The sequence below is a fragment of the Neomonachus schauinslandi genome, chromosome 6 (assembly GCF_002201575.2).
Source record: "Neomonachus schauinslandi chromosome 6, ASM220157v2, whole genome shotgun sequence".
NCBI lineage: Eukaryota > Metazoa > Chordata > Mammalia > Carnivora > Phocidae > Neomonachus > Neomonachus schauinslandi.
The window spans coordinates 87,832,708-87,854,685 of record NC_058408.1 but is presented as its reverse complement, the minus strand read 5'-3'; the positions used below and the strand labels follow the sequence as shown (position 1 = coordinate 87,854,685).

The 21,978-nt window shown below is 37.0% G+C and overlaps 1 protein-coding gene across 1 annotated transcript in view; it reads left to right on the top strand.

Moving 5' to 3' along the window:
* The first annotated feature begins 354 nt into the window (after positions 1–354).
* Positions 355–21,978, top strand: part of IPMK (inositol polyphosphate multikinase) — a 39,220-nt gene continuing 17,596 nt past the window's right edge. The window contains exons 1-3 of the mRNA XM_021699918.2: positions 355–611; positions 10,907–10,992; positions 16,834–16,930. Coding sequence (XP_021555593.1) covers positions 422–611; positions 10,907–10,992; positions 16,834–16,930 — 373 coding nt within the window. The 5' untranslated portion in view covers positions 355–421. The remainder of the gene's footprint in view (positions 612–10,906; positions 10,993–16,833; positions 16,931–21,978) is intronic.

Here is a 21,978-nt window from a genome sequence, read left to right as displayed (position 1 = left end):
GCGGCGGTGCAGGCGGCGCTAACGCGCCCGGCAGCTGAGGGGACTGGAGGACGGCGGGAGGGGGCGGGGGCGCAGGAGGTGGGGCCGCCGTCGCCGTCAGGCCCCCTGGGAGCGCGGGGCGCCGTCGCCGCCGCTCCTCGGCTCGGTTCCGTCTCCAGGACTGCGCCGGCAACGGTAGCCGCCTCGGCAGAGCAGCGGGAGTCGGGAGCCGCGCTCCGCCGAGAGTTGGGTAGGGGAGCGCCCGCGCCTCCGCGGCGTCATGGGCCCCCTTCCCGGGCCTCAACGGGCACCAGCCGCGGGAACCCCCGGGCCTCCTTGCGGCCGAGCCTGAGCGACCCTCGGGTTCTCCGGCTCCCCCTCCCTCCGCCTTATTTTTTTCCTGCTCTCGCTGCGGCTACAGCTTCAGCTTCAGCTCTCCGTTATGGCAACGGAGCCGCCATCCCCCCTCCGACTCGAGGCGCCCGGGCCCCCAGAAATGCGGACCCCACCGGTGAGCGAAGCCCCCCCTGAGGGCACCCCGAAGCCGGCAGGCGGCAGGCTCTGCTTCCTCAACGGCTGCGTGCCCCTCTCGCATCAGGTGGCCGGGCACATGTACGGGAAGGACAAAGTGGGTAAGTGGGGGTGGCGTGGGGCTCGCGGCTCCCCTTCCGCCTCTGGGAGCCCCCGGCCGGCCGAGGCAGCTTGGCGCTCACGGGCTGGGCTGGGCTGGACTCCCCTCCGGTCTGCGCCCAGCACCCCAGGCCTCTTCCGCTGTCCCCCAGAGCCTCGCGACCCATGCAGCAGAGGCTCGAAAGAGGGGAGATTTCTAGGGTGGGGGGCGTCAGGCCAAAAGCAGGAGGTGGCGGGGAGAGGAGTGCCTGGTCTCCCCAGGAGAGTGGTTGTTGATTGCAGACTGCGTTGTTAGTGAAAAATAGGAACTTACTGGACGGGGAAGTAAATTCTCCCTTGAGCACAAGGTCTGTTTATTATAGGCGGGTAGCTATTGCACAAGGAAAGGAATGAAATGCAGATGATGCTAATCTAGTGCTTCTCTTCTGTGTGCAGCTGCATAGCTGGAGGGGAAGAAAAGACATAGGGCTTATTTCACTTATTTATTGGGAACGCTGGTCTTGGCTTATCCAGGATCTTTCTCCCTATTCCCTTGAGAGGTTTTTCTGGTATCTCCTGGGTTTTTCAGGAGGCGTGGTTCCGGTAGTGCAGAAACTCGAATTCATGGTAGGAAATATACCCTGCTGTTATACTAGGAAGGTACACGGTTAAGACATTCAGTTATTCTTGATTATCTTTTTAAGACTGTGTCATGGCCTGTGTAACACACTTTGTGAGCCTACCACGTTCAAAGCACAATACAGGACCTATCGCAGTTGATTCTCTTGGTGATGTAAAAGTTGAGTTTAGGAACCGTAATTCACCTACCTTACTCACACTGGTTCTCCGGGCCATGATTTTTACTTGGGGAATCTGATGTACGAGTATGTGAGTAGTACAGATCTTAGACTTGGAACCACTAGATACAGTTTGGCTTATGTTAGTAAAATGATTCGGGCTTAGGGTAGTAAGATAATACTGGTATTTTTAGAAGAGTAACTGAGGCCAAGCCTGGTTAAAGTGACAAGCCTGAGCTCCCACCGCTACTGTGTTAGAATCAGGAAACCAAGGGTCCTGCCTCAGACCACTGTATTTTTCCACCGTGTATTGTTCTTGCAGATAACTCATCGAACAAGGATTTTTCAAAATGGATGAGTATTTGTTTGAATCTGTGTGTGTATGTTATTTCTCAAAGAGCAACATTTCTCACTGCTTTTATCTTTACCTACCTTTCTTTTCTCATGGTGAAAGTTAGGTGTTAATGATGATGTCATGAAGACTGTGTGCCTTTGTCCCTACCGAATTGTGAGTTCCTTTAAGTTAGAGACCAAATCTGTTTATCCTCATAGCCTTGTACAGGGTTTGGGGCTTAGTTAAATTGGGAAATGTTGAAAGAGTGAAAATTGACAGTTCTTTTAGTACACACAGGCAAGGAAACAAAGTTCTCAAGGTGCTTAGCCTAGATGTAAGGAACCAACGTTCTTAAGATGCTTAGCATAGACACATTCTTGTGTGTGTCTCTTCTGGTAATGAAAGTTTGAGAGAGTAGTGGACTTACTGTTAGTAGATTTATATTGCATACCTATTGATTTATTTTAATGAATTGTAATGATAATATTCCTAATAATATTTTAGAAGCTTAAATAAAAGTTTCCCTAAGGGTCCCTAGAGATCGACTCATAAACAAAAAATCCCAGCATAAACACAATCTCAATGGTGATTGTCATTTGAGAGTGTAACCACTGCTTATCAAAGTATGTAATAGTGAGCCTATTCACAAATGTACTCTAAATGTGACTATACCACATTGCAACAGTGGCTGAAAGTGTTAATTTCTCACCCAAATTACCTAATTGAAGGAGTAGTTGAGATTCTAAACAAAGTCCTTAATTTTATTTATTATTGCATTCAATTTAAAATAAGCTTTTTAAAAAAATTTTGTAAAATACTCTTGACTAGGGATTGTCTTTGTATCACTACTGCACAATGCCTCAAACATATTGTGCTAGCAACCTAATACATATTTTGTTGAATTTAATTCATAGTTATTTACACAACCTAGCATATATTGTTAATGAAAGGACACCTGAATGATGATAATCTTACCTATTCATAAAATGGATAACAAGATGGTCAGTAATTCAAAGTTCAGAAATTTATTATGTCTCTCATAAATCACTTACAGTTGTAAAGTACATTATGTAGAATATACTTTGGTTTGGCTGTCAACTGAAATTCTCAGAATAAATTTTCTTAGAGACATTGTGTGGTTATTTGTTTTGCTTTTTAAATTTTTTCTTCCTGTCATTAAGTAAGAGTTTTTCAATTTCGGATTGATATCTATCATACCTATTTCCAAAAAGGAGTTGTTGGCTTTGTTAAATTAAAAATTAAAAACATGGAACCAATTGCACAAAGGTGCTTGAACATAAAAATAGATCTTGTTATAGTTGAGTAATAAGAATATTCTGCTATGAGTGTTATATTTTGTTTTCTTCACTGAAATATGATTTCAGTTTTAGTTCTAAGAATACAAAGTTTGGGGTTTTTTTTAATTGTAAAAGTAGTACATAATCTTTTAGGAAAAAAATTCAAACAGTATAATAGTACCCATCCACCTACTCTCCCTCTCCCAAAGATAGTCACTGGTAACTATTCCTGGTGCATCCTCTCAGGTTTTTGTTTCTGGGCACATATAACAGAACTCTAATTTTTTGTACAAATAGGTATATCAGCAACTTTTTGTTTTCATTCTATATTATGTAGTATATCCATATTTTTGTATTCATAATACACTTCATTTTTTAAAAAACTGTTGTATTCCATAGTGTGAATCTGTCACAATTTAACTATTCCTCTAGTGGTAGATTTTTATATTTTCATTATTTTTTTGCTATTATAAATAATGTATTAAACATTTTTTTACATTATAGTATACCTTACACATTGTGCAACATTTTCTATAGGGAGGTTTCACAAAAGTGTGGTTGCTGTCAATTTAAATTCCCAAAGCTCACCAAAGTTAGCATGAAATCCTTTTTTTGTTTTATTATTTAACATGTACCATTAATTTCTTTCAAGATTCCTTAAAGTTTCAAACAAATAGTTGGAATCTGATGTGTGTTTCCTGATCTAACTAAGGATATAGAAATGAGGTAGTCTGGGTAAAAGAAGGATATAAACTGGTGTTGTCTATTTTGGCTGTGGTCTATTTTATTAAATATGTTCTGAAACTAATTGAGTTAAAATAATTTCAGACTTACAGAAAAGTTGCAAGGACAATACAGAGAACTTAACATTTTGTGGAATTTCTTTCTCTATGCATATTATTTATTTTGGGGGAACTATTTGAGGATAGGTTGCATATATCTTGTCCCTTTACACGGTAATACGTCAGTGTGTATTTCTGTAACCATGGCACATTTATCAAATATAGGAAATTTAACAGTGATACAATGCTTTTATCTAATCTATAATCCATATTCTAATTTTGTCAGCTATCCCGATAATGGCTTTTGTCATATTTGTTTTTCTCAGTCCAGGATTTAGTTCAGGATCATTTATTGCATTTAGTTGTCATGTCTCTTAGAACCCTTTAATTTGTAACAGCTCCTCAGCCTTTATCTTCTATGACATTGTCATTTTTTAAGAGTATAGGCTAGTTATTTTATGAAATATTCTTTAATTTGGATTTCTGATGGGTTGTTATGGTAAGATTCGGGTGATGCATTTCTGACTGGATTATTATACAAGTGTGTTCTCCTCAAGGTATCACATCGGGAGGCCTACAGTGTCCTTCTGCCCATTATTAGTGATAATTAATTTTGATCATCTGGTCCAGTTGTGGCCTGGCTTCTCCAGTATGTAGTTAATATTTTTCACTTTGCAACTAATAAGCTGTTTGTGGAGAGACACTTTGAGATCATGGATATATCCAGATCCTCATCACACTTTACCCCTAGATTTGGCATCTATTGATAATTTTTGCCTGAAGCAGTCTTTACTCTGAAAGTTGAAAAATTGTGATTTTTCTCCCCAGTTCTATCACTACCTCTATTTAACAGTCAGCATTCTAAGAAATAGCCCTCCCTTTACTCCTGTATATTTCCTTTTTTATTTATAGTTTGGACCCATGGATTCTTATTTTATAAAGTGTTATGACCCATTATAGAACATATTTATTTTGGTGTTCAAATTGTCCCAGATTTGGTGAGTGGGAGCACTTCCTTCCTTTCTGTCACAAGTTATTTTAGACTTATACTTTCCTTTCCCAATTCTAGAACCAGCAATTGCTCCCAGAAGCCCTGGTTCATTTTCAGTGGAAAATGATATTTTGAAACCAAGATCTGGGTGCTATATGTGCTTATTACCATTGGAGTGTTATTGCTTCCTGGCCTTTTCAAAGAACATAACTGAGAAGAATGTATAAATATTTAGAAATCATAATTTCATACTGATATTTCCGATTTCATTCCAGCACCACAGAGTTCTTCCTTTCCTTTCCTTTCCTGATTCTAAATTTGTATTTCCCGTCTACCTCAGTGAGAACCCTGGCTCCCAACATTGTTAATGTAATTGTAAATGCTGAGTTTTCACCCAGCATTACAAACATCCATTGACAGTATTTGACCAACCTACTACTATGGTAGTTGCAAAATGGTTGTTCAGTTCACTCTATGAATTGAAACTACTGATTTCTAACTCTGTCATTCCTGTTAAATTTGTTAGTTGGCATTCTACTTTAGGGAATTGTAGGTTTCCCTTCTCTCTCTTGCTTTCTTTCATCATAAGGATTTTGAAGACTTCAATCGATGGATCTTACCCATTATTGTTACTGCTTATTTTGATGCTCAGATTGTCCCAAATTTGGGCAGTGGGAGCTTCTTTAAGCTGGCTCCTTGATCTTTTCAGCATTTCCCATTTTTCTTTTAAAGCATTTTCTCAGTTTCAGCATAAAAAGATGTTCTGTGTTTATCTTGTACTTTCTCTGTTCCAGCCCTGGAACAAGCTTATTTTTCTTCAAGAACCTGGTTCCTTTAGGGATAAATGGTATTTAAAAACCAAAGTATGGGCACCAGGTATACTCATTGCTCCTTGGGTGTGGTTGCTGTTTGTCCTTTCAGCAGATTAGACTAAGAAATCTGTAATTTCAGGGACACCTGGGTGGCTCAGTTGGTTAAGCATCTACCTTAGGCTCAGGTCATGATCTCAGGGTCCTGGGATTGAGTCCCACATCAGGCTCCCTGCTCAGCGGGGAGCCTGCTTCTCCCTCTTCCTCTGCCTGCCGCTCCCCCTGCTTGTGCTCTCTCTATCTCTCTGACAAATAAATAAAATCTAAAAAAAAAAAAAATAGAGAATTTCACATTTTTTAAAAGTTGGGTTCATACTTATACCTATAATTTAAACCTAATACCACAGGGTTGTTCTTTACCTTCCCCTCTTCTATATTTATATATCTCTTCTTTCTCATTGAGAATTCTGTCTTACCCAAAACATCAATATATTTACTCATATTGAAATATTTAAACCAACTTTGCATTCCTGGAATTAGTCCCCATGGTCATGATAAATTATCCTGTATATATTGCTGGATTAGGTTTACTGATGTTTCATTAAATATTTTTATGACTATGTTCATTTGAGATAATTGTCTATAATTTTTGTTTAAGTCTTTGTTGGGGTTTTTAAAAAAAATATGCTGGTTTCATAAAATTAGTGGGGAAATGTTACCCACTTTCCTGTTTTCTGAAAAAATTTGGTAAGAGTGCTGTTACCTTTTTCTGTAAATGTTTCATAGAATTTACTACTGAACCCATTTTGGTCTACAATTATCTCAAGATATTTAAAATTATGAATTTAGTGTTCTTCATGGACATAGGGCAACTCAGATTTTCTACTTCTTGTGTTTTAATAATTTATGTGTAAAGGAATTTATTCGTTTTATTTAAGTTGGATTTATTGGTATGAAGTTCATAATTGTCTTATGCCTTTAATGCTTATTTATAGCATTTCTAGTGATATCCCATCTTTCATTTATTCTTAATAATGAATTTATTTTTTTTCTTGATCCATCTAGCTAGAGTTTTATCAGTTTTATTGATCTCAGAGAATCTTTTTCATTGATTTTTTTTTTTCTGGTGTCCATTCTTACTGTTTTTGTTTTTATTCGCTCCTGTCTTTCCACTTATTTTGGGTTAATATATTACTTTTTCCTACCATCTTAAGTTGGAACCTTTTTTTTTTTCTTTTTTCTAATACAAGCATTTAAAACTACTCATTTTCCTGTAAGTACTAAGCAGTACTTCAGGTGCATTTCACAAATTTTGTTATGTTAGTTTTCATTATCATTTAGTTAAAACTATTTTTTAATTTCCCTTGTGAATTTTGATCCATGGATTAATTACAAGTGTGTTTACTTCTCATCTATTTGGTATTTTCCCAAATATCTTGTTATTTCCATTATGGGCAGAGAATATTCAATCCTTTTAAATTTATTCAGTACATGGTCAATCTTGGTAAATGTTCCATTTGTACATGAAAAAATGTATATTCTGTTAGATAGAGCATTCTGTAAGTGTCAGTGTGGTTAAGTTGTTTGATACTGTTGTTTGGTTTTATGTGTTACTATTAATGTTTTGTATGCTTGTTTTATCAATTATTGAGAGAGTGTGGGTTTGTCTATCTTCTCAGTTCTGTCAGTTTTTATTTCATGTATTTTGCAGCTCTTATTAGGTACACACATTTAGGATTGCTGTGTCTGAATGAATTGACTTATCATTATGAAATGTCCCTTTTTACGTAAGATAATATTCCTTTTTCTTGAGTTCTATGTCTAATATTAACATAGTCTGATATATGATAATATGTTAAATTTCTTATGAATGGTACTTGCTAGTGTAGTCTTTTTTCCCATCCTTTTATTTTTAACTCATCTGTGTCTTTATATTTAAAATGTCTAGGAGTTTGTATTTTCTATCCTATTTAGAATTCCCTGACTCTTTGTTTTTAGGTTTTTCATTAGTTTTAGAACATTTTAGACATTGTCTTGTCAAGTATTTCCTCCTACGCTTCTGTCATTTAAAAATTTTTTCCCTTCATCTTTTTCAATAACTTGTTTACATAATTGAGATTATATAGAATATGTAATCATTTTAACATATTTGAATTTCTCATGTCATATATTTTTTCTAATAGTAAAAGCAGTGTGTTTATCATAGAAACTTCTGGACAAAGTTACAAAAGAAGTAAAAATTACCTAGAATGTTCAAACCACAGATAGAAATTTTAACATGATTTATTTTACATAGTTGTAATCCCACTAACTACATAATTTTTTCATTGTGGTAAAACACACAACATTAAATTTACCATAGTAATCATTTTAAGTATACTTTGTAGTAGTGTTAACTATACAAACATTTTTGTGCAACGTATGTCTTAGAACTTTTTCATCTTGCAAAAGTGAAACTCTATATTTCTTGAACAACAAATCCCCCTCTCCCTCCCTGTAGGACCTGGAAACCAGCATTGTAATTGCTGTTTCTAAGAGGTTTTTTTGTTTTGTTTTTTTTAAAGATTTATTTATTTGACAGAGAGAGACAGCGAGAGAGGGAACACAAGCAGGGGGAGTGGGAGAGGGAGAAGCAGGCTTCCCGCGGAGCAGGGAGCCCGCTGTGGGCTCGATCCCAGGACCCTGGGATCATGACCTGAGCCGAAGGCAGCCGCTTAACGACTGAGCCACCCAGGCGCCCCTGTTTCTAAGAGTTTGACTACTTTAGATACCTTATATAAGTGGAATCATGCAATATTTGTACTTCTGTGACTGTCTCATTTCACGTAACATATGCCCTCAAGGTTCCGAATGAAGAATTTTTTTTAAGGCTGAAAAATATTCCATTATATGTATATACTACATTTTTTTAATCTTTCATCTGTTGATGGACATTTAGGTTACTTCCACTTTTTAGCTATTGTGAATAATGGCTGCAGTGAACATGAGTGTGCCTTTTATTTTTTCTAGGATTCTAATAGTTATCTTAAACTGTTTGATATTATTCCACAGATCTTAGATGCTCTCTTCTAATTTTTTCCACTCTTTTTTTTTTCCTGTTTGTGTTTCAGTTTGGGTAATTTCTGTTGACCTGTCATCAAATTCCCTGATTCCTTCCTCTTCTATATTTTGTCTACTGATGAGCCCATAGAAAGCGTGTTTTTGTCTCTTAACTTTCTTTTTCATGTCTTTTTTTAAAATTTAATTAATTTATTTATTTGAGAGAGAGAGTGAGCAAGAGAGGAGAGAGCACAAGCCGGGGGAGGGGCAGAGGGAGAGAGGGGAGCAGACTCCCCACTGAGCAGGGAGCCTGATGTGGGACTGGATCCCAGGACCCTGGGATCATGACCTGAGCGGAAGGCAGACACTTAACGGACTAAGCCACCCAGGTGCCACTCCCTTTTTCACTTCTAACATTCCGTTTGACCCTTATAATTTCTGTGCTAAAATTCCCCATCATTGCTTGTATGTTATTTACCTTTTCTATTATAATCTTTAACATGTTAGTTGTGGTTATTTTAAGTTCCTTTGATAATTTTGACATTTGTGTCATCTCTGAAACTGTTCTGTATGTTGCATCTTCTTTTGGTAGTGTTTTTTTCCCTTGCCTTTTCATATGTCTTGTAATTTTTTATTAAATTCTGGGGACATCACATGTGAGACTGAAGGCAAACAGTATTTATGACCAAAATGAATGCACCTCTTCTGCTAGGCAGTTAGTGTTGGTGATTGAGCCAATCTAGTCAGGAATAGAGCCAAGTTTGAATTTTGTTGTTATACTTACTTTCTGTTACAAACTGTATGTTGTGTTGCCCCAAATTCATACACTGAAAGAACAACCTTCAATATGATTGTATTTGGAGAGGGTCTTTATGGAAGTAATTAAGATTAATGAGGGCATAAGGGTGGGCCTGATCCAAAAGGGTGAGTGTCCTTATAAAAAGAGACATGAGAGAATATCTTTTCTCTGTCACTGTCTCCACCATGTGTGGACAAAATGAGAAGGCAGCTGTCTACAAGCCCGGAAGAAAACTTGCACCAGGAGCTGAATATGAATAGGCTGTCATCTTGATCTGTGACTTCTAACCTCTAGAATTGTGAGAAAATAAATTTTTGTTATTTAAGCCACTTGGTCTACAGTATTTTGTTATGGAAGCTGGAGCAGACTAATAACACCTTCAGTGCACCACAGGCTTGAAATTTTTCTTCTGTAATCTTTTGTTTAGAGTGGGGTTGATTTGCCAGAGGATTTTTCTCAACATTCCTGTTTAACCCTCTGCTTTATGTCTTCCTCGTGCACTCATGCTTCAGAGATAGTTTTTCTCCATGTTCATGCCTTTTCTCCAAATGTAGATTACTGTTGCTTATTACTTGGTGATTACTAACCTGATGCAAGGCTGTAGGAGGTGTTTCTTGTTGTCTTGGTCCAGCTTCAATATTAGGTAGGCCCTATGACCCTGAGTCTTAGGATGGGGTTTTTAGGTTTCTGTATCTTAGGTGAAAGTAGAAGTCCAGAAATTTTTTCTGACCTATTCTCTTTTCTCCTTATGATACTTATTTGAGTCCTATTGTGTTCTAACACATGATTTTGTGAAATCTCAGTATTTGAAAATTTAAGGTTTTAGCATATAAATTTGGTAATCAGTCTTCATGGTGTAGGGACACAGCCAGTGCTAGTACATATGTGATGGCTTTAGGAAAAGGCTCCTCCTTTGAGTGGGCTGATTATGAGAAGTTGCCCCTTCCTGCTTCAGGCTTGGTGTCTGATTTCAGTCCCCACTTTTCCCAGTGGCTATGCATTTGAACCAGGAAAAATTTTATAGTTGCTTTCTTGTGATAAATGAGAGAAACTTATAAAAAAGTTACAAAATAGGAAGTCCATATAGTACCACTTTTAACATGTATGTTTTTTTCTGTTTACAAGAGTGGAATCAGTTTACACTACTGCTTTTAACTTCTTGTTTAACTATAAATTACTTTCTCCCTGAAGACCATTACTGAAGAATTTCTATAAAATTTAGAAATACATTCTAAATTTATTAGAAAGTCTGAGCGGGCTCTAAGGGGAATAGTAGTTTGAGACAATAAAACCACACTTCAGAATTTGTTTTCTGGTGCTTTGTGTATAACAAGCACTGAAATGTATTGGTTAAATGTTAAAATTTTTATGAAAGTGGTTTATCTGTAACTTTAGGAACACATCTAACCCTGTGATGCAAGGTATACTATTATCAACGCATTAAAAAATAGCTGATTTTTGTTTTGTAGGTATCCTGCAACATCCAGATGGCACAGTTTTGAAACAGTTACAGCCACCTCCAAGGGGTCCAAGGGAGCTGGAATTCTATAATATGGTAAGTAAGGTAAGATTTGTTTCATTGTATTCAAAGAGTTTTTCATAGTTTCTGATGAGTAGGTAAGAAATACATTTGACAGCATGTCCTGGTGTATTGTTTATGTGACTGAAACAAAAGCTTTATGAAATACAATGCTTATCTTTATTGATACAGTCTAGTATTTTCCCACTGTACTTCATTTTTAAAATTTTATTTATTTATTTTAGAGAGCACGTGCACATGAGCAGGGGGAGGGGGAAGGGCAGAGGGAGAGGATCTCTAACAGACTCCCGTGATGAGTGAGGAGCCCAACTTGGGGCTCCACCATGACCCTGAGATCACGACCTGAGCTGAAATCAAGAGTCAGCAGCCCAACTGACTGAGCCATCCAGGTGCCGCTACTCTACTTCATTTTTTTATTATTATTATTATTTATTTGACAGAGACACAGCAAGAGAGGGAACACAAGCAAGGGGAGTGGGAGAGGGAGAAGCAGGCCTCCCGCAGAGCAGGGAGCCTGATGCAGGGCTCGATCCCAGGACCCCGGGATCATGACCTGAGCTGAAGGCAGACGCTTAACGACTGAGCCACCCAGACGCCCCTCTACTTCATTTTTGAGAGATCCTTATTCTGAGCTGCTAAATTGATTTCAATTAATGGATTTTGACCTACAGTTTAAAAACCCCTTAACTGAGAGCCCATTTGTATTTCTCAGAAGTGCTGAGTTTAAATAAGTGTTTTTATTTTTACTACAGGATTGTTTTAGAACCTTAAATATGCTAATGTGTACTGTGAAACTCCAAATTTGGGGAGGGGGAAAGGGCATACTTAACATCTAATTAACTCTATGACTAGGAATACTTTTTAGTACATTCACAGTGTTTTCAACCCATCAACTCTGTCTAGTTACAAAACATTTTCATCACACAAAAGAAAACCTTGTACCTGTTAAGCCATCCCTGGCAACCATTAATCTGCTTTCTACGGATTTACCTATTCAGGATATTTTGTATAAATGGAGTTATACAATATGTGTCTAGCTTGTTTTGTTTAGCATAATGTTCTTTTTTCTTTTAAAGATTTATTTACTTATTTTAGAGGCAACAAGTACAAGCCAACACAAAAAACAAGTACTACTATAAATGCTTTTCCAGTATTAACTTGTTTGATCCTCACAAAAACCTGTGAGTTAGGTACTATATTATCCTCATTTTATATATGTGCATATGAAGGCATGATTAGTTGAAATAATTTGATCAAGATCCATTCAAATAGTTAATGATGGTCCCTGGATTTGAATGTATGCAGTCTAGCTCTTGAATATGTGCTTTTAACTGCTACACATAGCCACTTTTTTGAAGAATGTATTTTATATTCTGTAAAAGTCTTGTACGTAATTTGTTCAATTTATTCTTGGTACCTCATTTTTTGTTTCTATTGTAAATAATATTTTTTTGAATTAAGTTTCCCAATGATTGCTAATATACAGGAATGAAATAGATATTTGTATTTCTTTTATCTTACTGAACTCTAACAGTTCTAATTGTTTCCTATGTAGACAGTTAAAGCTACTGTGATTGGAAGGGTTTTTTGTTGTTGTTGTTCCTTTTGAATCCATATATTTCTTTCAAGTACTTCCAGTTCATTGATGAATAGAAGCAATGATGGGAGGGAGGGTATCTTCCTCTCATTTCACGGAAGTGCTTCTAATATTTCTCCTTTTAAGTATGGCTTTCTCTCTTGTTTCTTTGATAGATACTTCTTCCCAGGTTAAAGAAATTGCCTTCTTTGTGAGTCAAGACTCTGTCAAGAAACAAATGGTGCCCTGTGTCAGTTTAATAAAAGGACTGTTTACAAAGGTGTGGTCACAGTTTAAGGCCACCTGCAAGAGATAATGCTATACCATCCCTGGGCCTGAAAGGGCAAAGAAAGGTAGTGGTAACTAGAACTCAGGGAAGGTAACTTTACAAGAAGGTATGAACTGAGAAGGAGGGAATTAGAGAAGTAAATAACCTGACCTTAACCCTTTTCCTACCCTCCACTGTCTTGTACCATTAAGAGACAATGGCAGGAGGACAAGAGACGACCACTGATGCAGTTGATTGAAGTTAGCTTCTTGGAAAAAGGGAAAGATACACAGCATCCTTTCTATTTTTATTTCAAGAAACTTTTTAAGACATGAATGGGTATTGAATATTTTTCGGCTACCTTTTCTGTATCTATTGAAATAATTTTATGAGTTTCCTCTTTTAATCTGTTGATGTAAATACCATAATAGATTTCTAATCTATTATCACCTTTCATTTTTGGAGTAAAACCTACTTTTACATGTCCTTTTAATTTTTTTTTTTTTTTTAAAGATTTTATTTATTTATTTGACAGAGAGAGACACAGTGAGAGAGGGAACACAGGCAGGGGGAGTGGGAGAGGGAGAAGCAGGCTTTCCGCTGAGCAGAGAGCCCAACGCGAGGCTGGATCCCAGGACTCTGGGATCATGACCTGAGCCGAAGGCAGACGCTTAACGACTGAGCCACCAAGGCGCCCCTAATTTTTTTAATAATATGCATTACTGAATTTTGTTTGCTAGTGTTTTATTTAATATTTTTTCCACCTATTCTCAAAAATGAGATTGAATTATTATTTTCTTCACATATTTTCCTTGTCTGGTTTTGATATCAGGTTTCTTATATCTTCATAAAATGAGCCGAGGGGCATTTCTTTTTCTATTTCGTGGAAGAATTTGTATCAGATAAGGATTTGTTCCTTAAGGGCTTGATAGAACTTAACTGTAAATCATCAGTGTAGCCAGCTGTCTGTCTTTTTTCCTTTCCTTTTTTCTTTTTTTATTTTATTATGTTATGTTAGTCACCATACAGTACATCATTAGTTTTTTATGTAGTGTTCCATAATTCATTGTTTGTGTATAACACCCCGTGCTCCACGCAATACATGCCCTCCCTAATACCCATCACCAGGCTAACCCACCCCCACAACCCCTCCCCTCTAAAACCCTCAATTTGTTTCTTGGAGTCCATAGTCTCTCATGGTTTGTCTCCCCCTCCAATTCCCCCCCTTCATTTTTCCCTTCCTTCTCCTAATGTCCTCCATGCTATTCCTTATATGCCACAAATAAGTGAAACCATATGATAATTGACTCTTCTCTGCTTGACTTATTTCACTTAATATGATCTCTTCCAGTCCCATCCATTTTGATGCAAAAGTTGGGTATTCATTCTTTCTGATGGCTGAGTAATACTCCATTTTATATATGGGCCACATCTTTATCCATTTGTCTGTTGAAGGGCATCTTGGCTCTTTCCACAGTTTGGCTATTGTGGACATTGCTGCTATGAACATTGGGGTGCATATGGCCCTTCTTACCTCTGTGTCTTTGGGGTAAATACCCAGTAGTGCAATTGCTGGGTCATAGGGTAGCTCTATTTTTAATTTTTTGAGGAACCTCCACGCTGTTTTCTAAAGTGGCTGTACCAACTTGCATTCCCACCAACAGTGTAAGAGGGTTCCCCTTTCTCCACAACCTCTCCAACATTTGTTGTTTCTTGCCTTGTCAATTTTTGCCGTTCTAACTGGTGTAAGGTGGTATCTCAATGTGGTTTTGATTTGAATTTCCCTGATGGCTAATGATGATGAACATTTTTTCATGTGTCTGTTAGCCATTTGTATGTCTTCTTTTGAGAAGTGTCTGTTCATGTCTTCTGCCCTATCCTTTTTTTTTTTCATTTTGTTCCTTCTTTCCTGGAAAAGGATTTTTTTCTTAAGATTTATTTATTTATCTGAGAGAGAGAGAAAGTGTGAGCAGGAGAAGGGGCAGAGGGAGAGACTATCAAAGCAGACTCCTGCTGAGCATGGAGCCGGACACAGGGCTTGATCTCATGAGGCATGAGATCAGGACCTGAGCTGAATCTAAGAGTCAGATGCTTAACCTACTGAGCTACCGGTGTGCCCCTGGGAAGGGATATATTTTTAACCACTGATTCAGTTTTTTAATATCTTTTGTCAATGTGATAATAAAATATAGTTGGATTATATATGACTTCTTTTATATTCCTAATATTAATTGTTTATTTGCTGCTTCTATCTTTTTCTTGATCAATTTGGCCCCCAGCATTTTTAGAGTGTAATGGTAGGGGAAGGGAGAGGATGACAGGGTTTTTACTTTTCAGGAGTTAGATTTTCATTTACTCTCCCTGTTTCAGTATAGTAACTCTGTCTTTATCTATGCTGAGTCCCTAAATTCAGAGATCCTTTGGTTCAAGTCTTCAGAGTGGACCTTTATGAAGCCCAGACCTCACTGCTCAGTTTAACTCTTTTGGTTCCCTCTTTATTTTAGAACCTATGAGTTTCCTTTTCTCTTCCTTGGGAGCTCAGCTAAGCATTTAAGAAAATGTTTATTATATTTTATCCTACATTTCTCTAGTTAGAAAGGTTTTTTTTCACCCCCCCCCAAAATATTTAAGAAGAGAAAGTTCCCCTCTTATATATACTCTTCTGGTTCTTTTTATCTTTTTTACTTACAAATATATCATGGACTTCAAGTACATAGAGATATACTTGCTTCCTCCATCGTGTTCTTATGTCATTGTGAACACTCTGCCATCACTGATGTTATGCCAGGAACAAAGGGATGATAAGGTATACCCTTCTCTTAATTACCTTGGTCTAGAAGTGACTAATAAATATCACTTCTGCTCACATTTCAATAGTGAAAGCTGGGAAATACAGTGTATCACATAGAATCTGTCACACTTGAGTTTATTCTGTAGAATTCTGTTTTATGTGTAACTACTTGACATGAATATGGCTTGACAAATAGAATTGTAACGCTAAGATTTCGTAAGCATTTTATACCAGTGAACTTTAATGATTTTGGATAATTAGGTAGACCATATTGTGAGAATTCATTGGATAACATGCCTTACAAGTTGTTTTTAAACCAAAAATATTTTCTAGCCCTCTTCTAGGAAAAAAACTAAGAATCTAGTTCAGGATATGTGAACATTTCTAGTATTTTCTAGAATTATTACTGGTTATAAATCAAGGAATTAAATGAGCAATAATTAGACTTACATTGAGTTAAAGGATAATTTTTTAAAGGTAAAATCCTAACTCCCAAGGGCCTAGGTGGCTCAGTTCGTTAAGCATCTGCCTTCAGCTCAGGTCGTGATCCTAGGGTCCTGAGATCGAGCCCCGCATTGGGCTTCCTGCTCAGCGGGGAGCCTGCTTCTCCTTCTCCCTCTGCTACCCCCCCTACTTGTGCTCTCTCTCTCTGTCAAATAAATAAAATCTTTAAAAAAAATCATAACTCCCTTACAGATATAAAATAAATATATGTTAAAGATTTTGTTAAACTCATTGTATAATGAGGGAACCAAGCAGATATTGAAACGGGTTCAAAAGAGAAGCCAAAGAAGCACAAATTTATAAGGAATAAAGGGAAGTTGAAATAAATATATATATCTGCCCTCCCATGAGGGGTGGTGGAAGGTGGAAGGAAGTGAGTTGAACCTCTTCTGGACGGAATTTATTTACATTTCTATGGACAAGAGTTATTTTGCATTTGCTGAAAGTTTTATCTACAACTTACTTAGTTGTAAAATAGTTCAAGGACAGTGAAAGGCTAGAATTAGATAACCAAGAAAAATGTGCTCTAAACAATACATACTTTTTTGTTGGAGACACACAATAATCTTTTTTTTTGCTTCCAAATGTATTTCCAATTGAAACTCACACGAGATAAATTATAATTCAACAGTGTTGTTTTATTTGAGAAATGTGTAGGGCAGTTGTAAAGCATTATAAGAAACTATCATGCAAATGTTATATTTCTCTTTGTTTCAGGTTTATGCTGCTGACTGTACTGATGGAATTCTTTTAGAGCTACGAAAATATTTGCCAAAATATTATGGCATTTGGTCGCCTCCCACTGCACCGAACGGTAATCTTTTCTTAAAAATTCATCCTTTACTATTAATTCATGAGAGTGGCTTTTTATTTTATTTTTTTACTTTTTTAAAGATTTTATTTACTTATTTTTTTTTTGAGAGAGAGAGAGTGCACAAGCAGGGGAAGCGGCAGGCAGAGGGAGAAACAGACTCCCCCCACTGAGCAGGGGAGCCTGACGCGGGACTCGATTCCAGGACCCTGAGATCATGACCTGAGAGTGCCTGTTTAAAAGGCTTTATATAGGGCCCCTGGGTGGCTCACTTCGTTAAGCAACTGCCTTCGGCTCAGGTCATGATCCTGGAGTCCCTGGATCAAGTCCTGCATCGGGCTCCCTGCTCAGCAGGGAGTCTGCTTCTCCCTCTGACCCTGCCCCCTCTTATGTGCTCTCTCTCTCATTTTCTCTCTCTCAAATAAATAAATAAAATCTTTAAAAGGCTTTATATAAAATTAAGCCTAGTTTTATACAGACAGAATATATGTGTTTTTCTTTCTAGTCTTTTCTCTACTTCATTAAGGAAATCTTACTAATACTTTTTTAGATTTTATTTGAGAGAGAGAAAGTGAGAGAGCAAGCATGAGCGGTTGGAGGGGGCAGCAGTGGGAGAGGGAGAAGCAGACTCCCTTTTGAGCAGGGAGCTCCATCCCAGACACCTGAGATCATGACCTGAGCTGAAGGCAGATGTTTAACTGGCTGAGCCACCCAGGCATACGTACTTTTGCTTTTCATACCCAGTTTCTTAAATGGTGTATAACATTAATGACCAACGGAGCACCTGGGTGGCTCAGTCAGTTGAGCGTCCAACTCTTGATATGGGCTTAGGTCATGATCTCAGGGTCATGAGATCTGGCCCCCTGTTGGCTCTGTGGTCAGCAGGAAGTCTGCTTCTCTCCCTCTCTCCTTTCCTCTCCCTCTGCCCTTTCCCCCCATCCTCCATTCATATGTGCACACTCTTTCTCTCTCTTTAAAATAAATGTCTTAAAAAAAATTAATGACCAATTTGTTATAATTGAATACAAAAATCTATGTACTTAATACTGTGTTAATTTATAGATGTTCTTTTTTCCGAATTTATTGGGTAATTTCTTTTTCCATTTTGAGTAGGAAAATCAAGAAAAATATTTTCTTTACGTAACTCCCTCTGTATCTCGTTCTAGGCTTTAAATTGCAATCTTTTAGGGCTGTCTGGGTGGTTCAGTTGGTTAAGCATCTGACTCTTGATTTCAGGTCATGATCTCAGGGTTGTGAGATTGAGCTCCATGCTGGGCTTGGAGCCTGCTTAAGATTCTCTCTCCTTCTGCCTCTGCTCCCCTCCCCCTTAAAAAAAAATTGCAATCTTTTAAAAAAATACCGCTAAGTTTCATGGTTAAAGGACAGAATGATCTATGTAAGGGCACAGCATCTCTTTCTTAATGAATACTTGAAGGAGTATTTGCCTTTTCAAAGCCTTTGACAGAGCAGACAGGATTAAGTAAACAAGTAGCATGACTACTTAATGATTGAAGAAGGTTGATGAATGGGTGAAGAGTTTCAAACTTGACTGAGTTTGAGAATAACCCAGAGGCTTGTTAAAATGTAAATTATTAGGCTCAACTCCCAGTTTTTTTATTATGCAGATCAATGTTGGAGTTTAGTGATTTGCTTGTTAAAAAAAAAAAAAAGCTACACTTTTTTTTGCTGTAGATAGTACTTGAACTGCATTTTGAGAACAGGGAGAGAAGGGGCTCCAGCTTGGGCTTGTTCATCAGTTGTTTTTCTAATACTCATTTACTAGGTGTGGAAGTGTCATTTGTAGGGAATCATGGTATCTCCCTGAGTATCCTCAGTTAGGTAATAGTAAATCTATGATTCCCCGGGTATTTAGGATTCTTCTGTATTTCAGTAATATGAAAAAAAAAAAAAGTGAGCTTTTCTCTTTTCTTCCTCCTTCCTTCTTTCTTTTCTTTCTTTGTCTTTTCATCCCAAATATATAGTATATCCCTGATTCAGATCAGCACATTACTTAAATTGTTTCACAAATCTTTATGATCACCTTTACTTTGTAGAGGTTTCCATTGTAACATAAGATAACTGGATTCCATTAAATTTTGCTACTGGTTGCTGTTTAATTTTGAGCAAATCAATACTTATCAGTAAAGTGACAGAGAAAGATTAATGAAGGTTGCTGAGGATGGTACTAGATTAGACATCTAGATAAGTAAATACTCAGTTTAAAAACATTGTTAGGAAGGGGTAGAATAACGAAGCAAACAGCATCATTATTTTTCTTTTAATTTTTTTTATTAACATATAATGTATTATTTGTTTCAGGGGTACAGGTCTGTGATTCAACAGTCTTACACAATTCACAGCGCTCACCATAGCACATACCCTCCCCAATGTCCATCACCCAGCCACACCATCCCTCCCACCCCCCTCCACTCCAGCAACCCTCAGTTTGTTTCCTGAGATTAAGAGTCTCTTATGGTTTGTCTTCCTCTCTGGTTTCATCTTGTTTCATTTTTCCCTCCCTTCCCCTATTATCTTCTGTCTTGTTTCTCAAATTCTTCATTTCAGTGAGATCATATGATACTTATCTTTCTCTGATTGACTTATTTCGCTTAGCATATACTCTCTAGTTCCATCCATGTCGTTGCAAATGGCAAGATTTTATTCCATCTTATATAGATACCACATCTTCTTTATCCATTCATCTGTTGATGGACATCTAGGCTCTTTCCATAGTTTGGCTATTGTGGATATCACTGCTATAAACATTGGGGTGCATGTGCCCCTCCGGATCCCTACATTTGTATCTTCGGGGTAAATATCCAGTAGGGCAATTGCTGGGTCGTAGGGTAGCTCTATTTTCAACTTTTTGAGGAACCTCCATACTCAAACAGCATCATTATTTTGAAAAGTAGAGTATACAGAAAGAATCTAGGTGAGAGAAGTATTTCAATTAAAAATAACATTTTATAGTTTGGAATTACTAGCATATGATTTAAAAATCAAGGACTTGCTAGCAATCAACAACCTTTTTGGTTTTCAGTACTAAATAGAGGGACATCTATGCTAAAACAGAAAGAGCAGTAAGTTTGAAGTCAAAAGACTTGCTTTTTACCTTGATTTTTTCCGAATTTTGTGAAGTTGGTTAACTCATTAACCTTCTTGAGCTCTACCTTTTCTTCCAAAAACTGAAAATAATACCATATAGATTTGAGAGGATGCATGTTACGTAAGAAGGCCTTGAAAATTCTAATATTCTTATTTGACTATAAATGGAGAAATTGGTGCTACTGGGATAAGAAGATGAAGTGAGGAAAATGAGAGGAGAGAGGAGAAAATGTAAATAAAAGGGGGAAAAGGACAGGAATAAAAAAGTATATGTGTACAGAATGGTTCAGTAATACCAACAATTGCCTCAGGGGATTTCCTAATTCCTTTTCAATTTTTTAGCTCTGGAGGAAATTAGACAAAAATTGTTGCACTATGCACGTGTTTAGCTTTGATTTTACTAGAGAATTCATGGGATCATTTTTCTATTTTTATCCTTTTGATAATGAAATAAATATAAATATATCATGAAACCAAATATTTTCTTAGATTTTAGAACACTGTGATTTCCATTACTGTATTTTACATAGGAATAACTGGCCTTCCCCCCCACCCCCACCCCGGGCATGTTTTTTAGGTGCTCACGGTAGTTTTATAAAGCTTGACATAGTTCTTATAACCCAGAGTAGTAAAATGTAGAAAGTACTGCAAATTTGCTTAGCAAATTATTGTAACTTCAGTGAAGCATAAGAATGTGCTGACCGATAAGGTTTTTTTCTTTTGATTTTTTTATGATAGCTTTATTAAGTTATGTAATGTATCATAAAAGCCACTCATTTAAAGTATACAATTCAGTAGTTTTTAGTATATTCATAGAGTTGTACAATCATCACCATTAACTAATTTTAGAACATGACCAATGGATTTTTTTTTTTAAGTTAAAACATTTGTGAATTATCTTTGAAGATTTTGAGTTAGTTATATATATTAAATCTCATCTGTATCTGCATAAACATAGATGCCTAGTACATGTACTATCAAAAGCCTTTTATTGATAGTTATTTAGGGAGATAGAAAAGTATATCTTCAAGTGGGTTTGAGCAAATTTAGAGTTTTTAAATGTAATCTCCGGCAGCCTGTTAATTGTTAGGTTTCTGGATCTAGCTACTAGTCAAATTTTAGGAAGCATGCACTGAAATAAGCTGTCATACATGTCTGTTCTCTCCTTCACACTTATGTCAAATTTGGAGGCTCAAGGTCTCTGCCTATAATTCTTTCTACTTTGAGTTTATCTTGCTTTTAGAAATGACCGATGATTGCAGTGGAAAGCAGAAGCAAGGCCTTGTCTGTTTTTCCATATGGCTTCATAGTTGGAATTGGGCTCCTCATCTGGCCTTTTCTCCTTTTTGAGAGGTTCAGAAATGAAGACGGTAATCAATACCTAGTAGACTTTCTAGAGATGGTGACGAAGAATTTGATGAAACTTGGAACCTATAGTCTCATAATTTATACAATCAGTAATATTCAGTAAGAGCATCTAAATAAGTCTAAGGAACTAATTATCTTTACTGTTTAGTTACATGTAGGTCTCTCAGTTTTTCCACAGTATTTCAAATGTTTCTATTTTTTTCTCTTTTGATACTGGGAATTTTCCGCCTCTTTCTTAGAGTGTCAGGAATATATTCCAGCAGTAGAAAATTTGCTATAGGAATTTTTTGTGCTTAATGTATTACAAAACAATGTAAGTATTATATTTAATTTATATTAAAGGTAATTATATTTAATTATACATATTTAATTAGAAAATATATTTAAAATAGGAAGCTTCCTTCAGCCATATTAACCTTGGGTAATCTTACACGGTCATCAACAGCATGAAGTATATAAATATTTTGAGCACGCTAACCATGTCATTGGTAAAGCCACTGAGAAATCTTACTTAGTAATCTGCTTAGAACAGCATGAAGTGGTGTATTTCTGAATACCTGGTAGTTATTTTCATGATC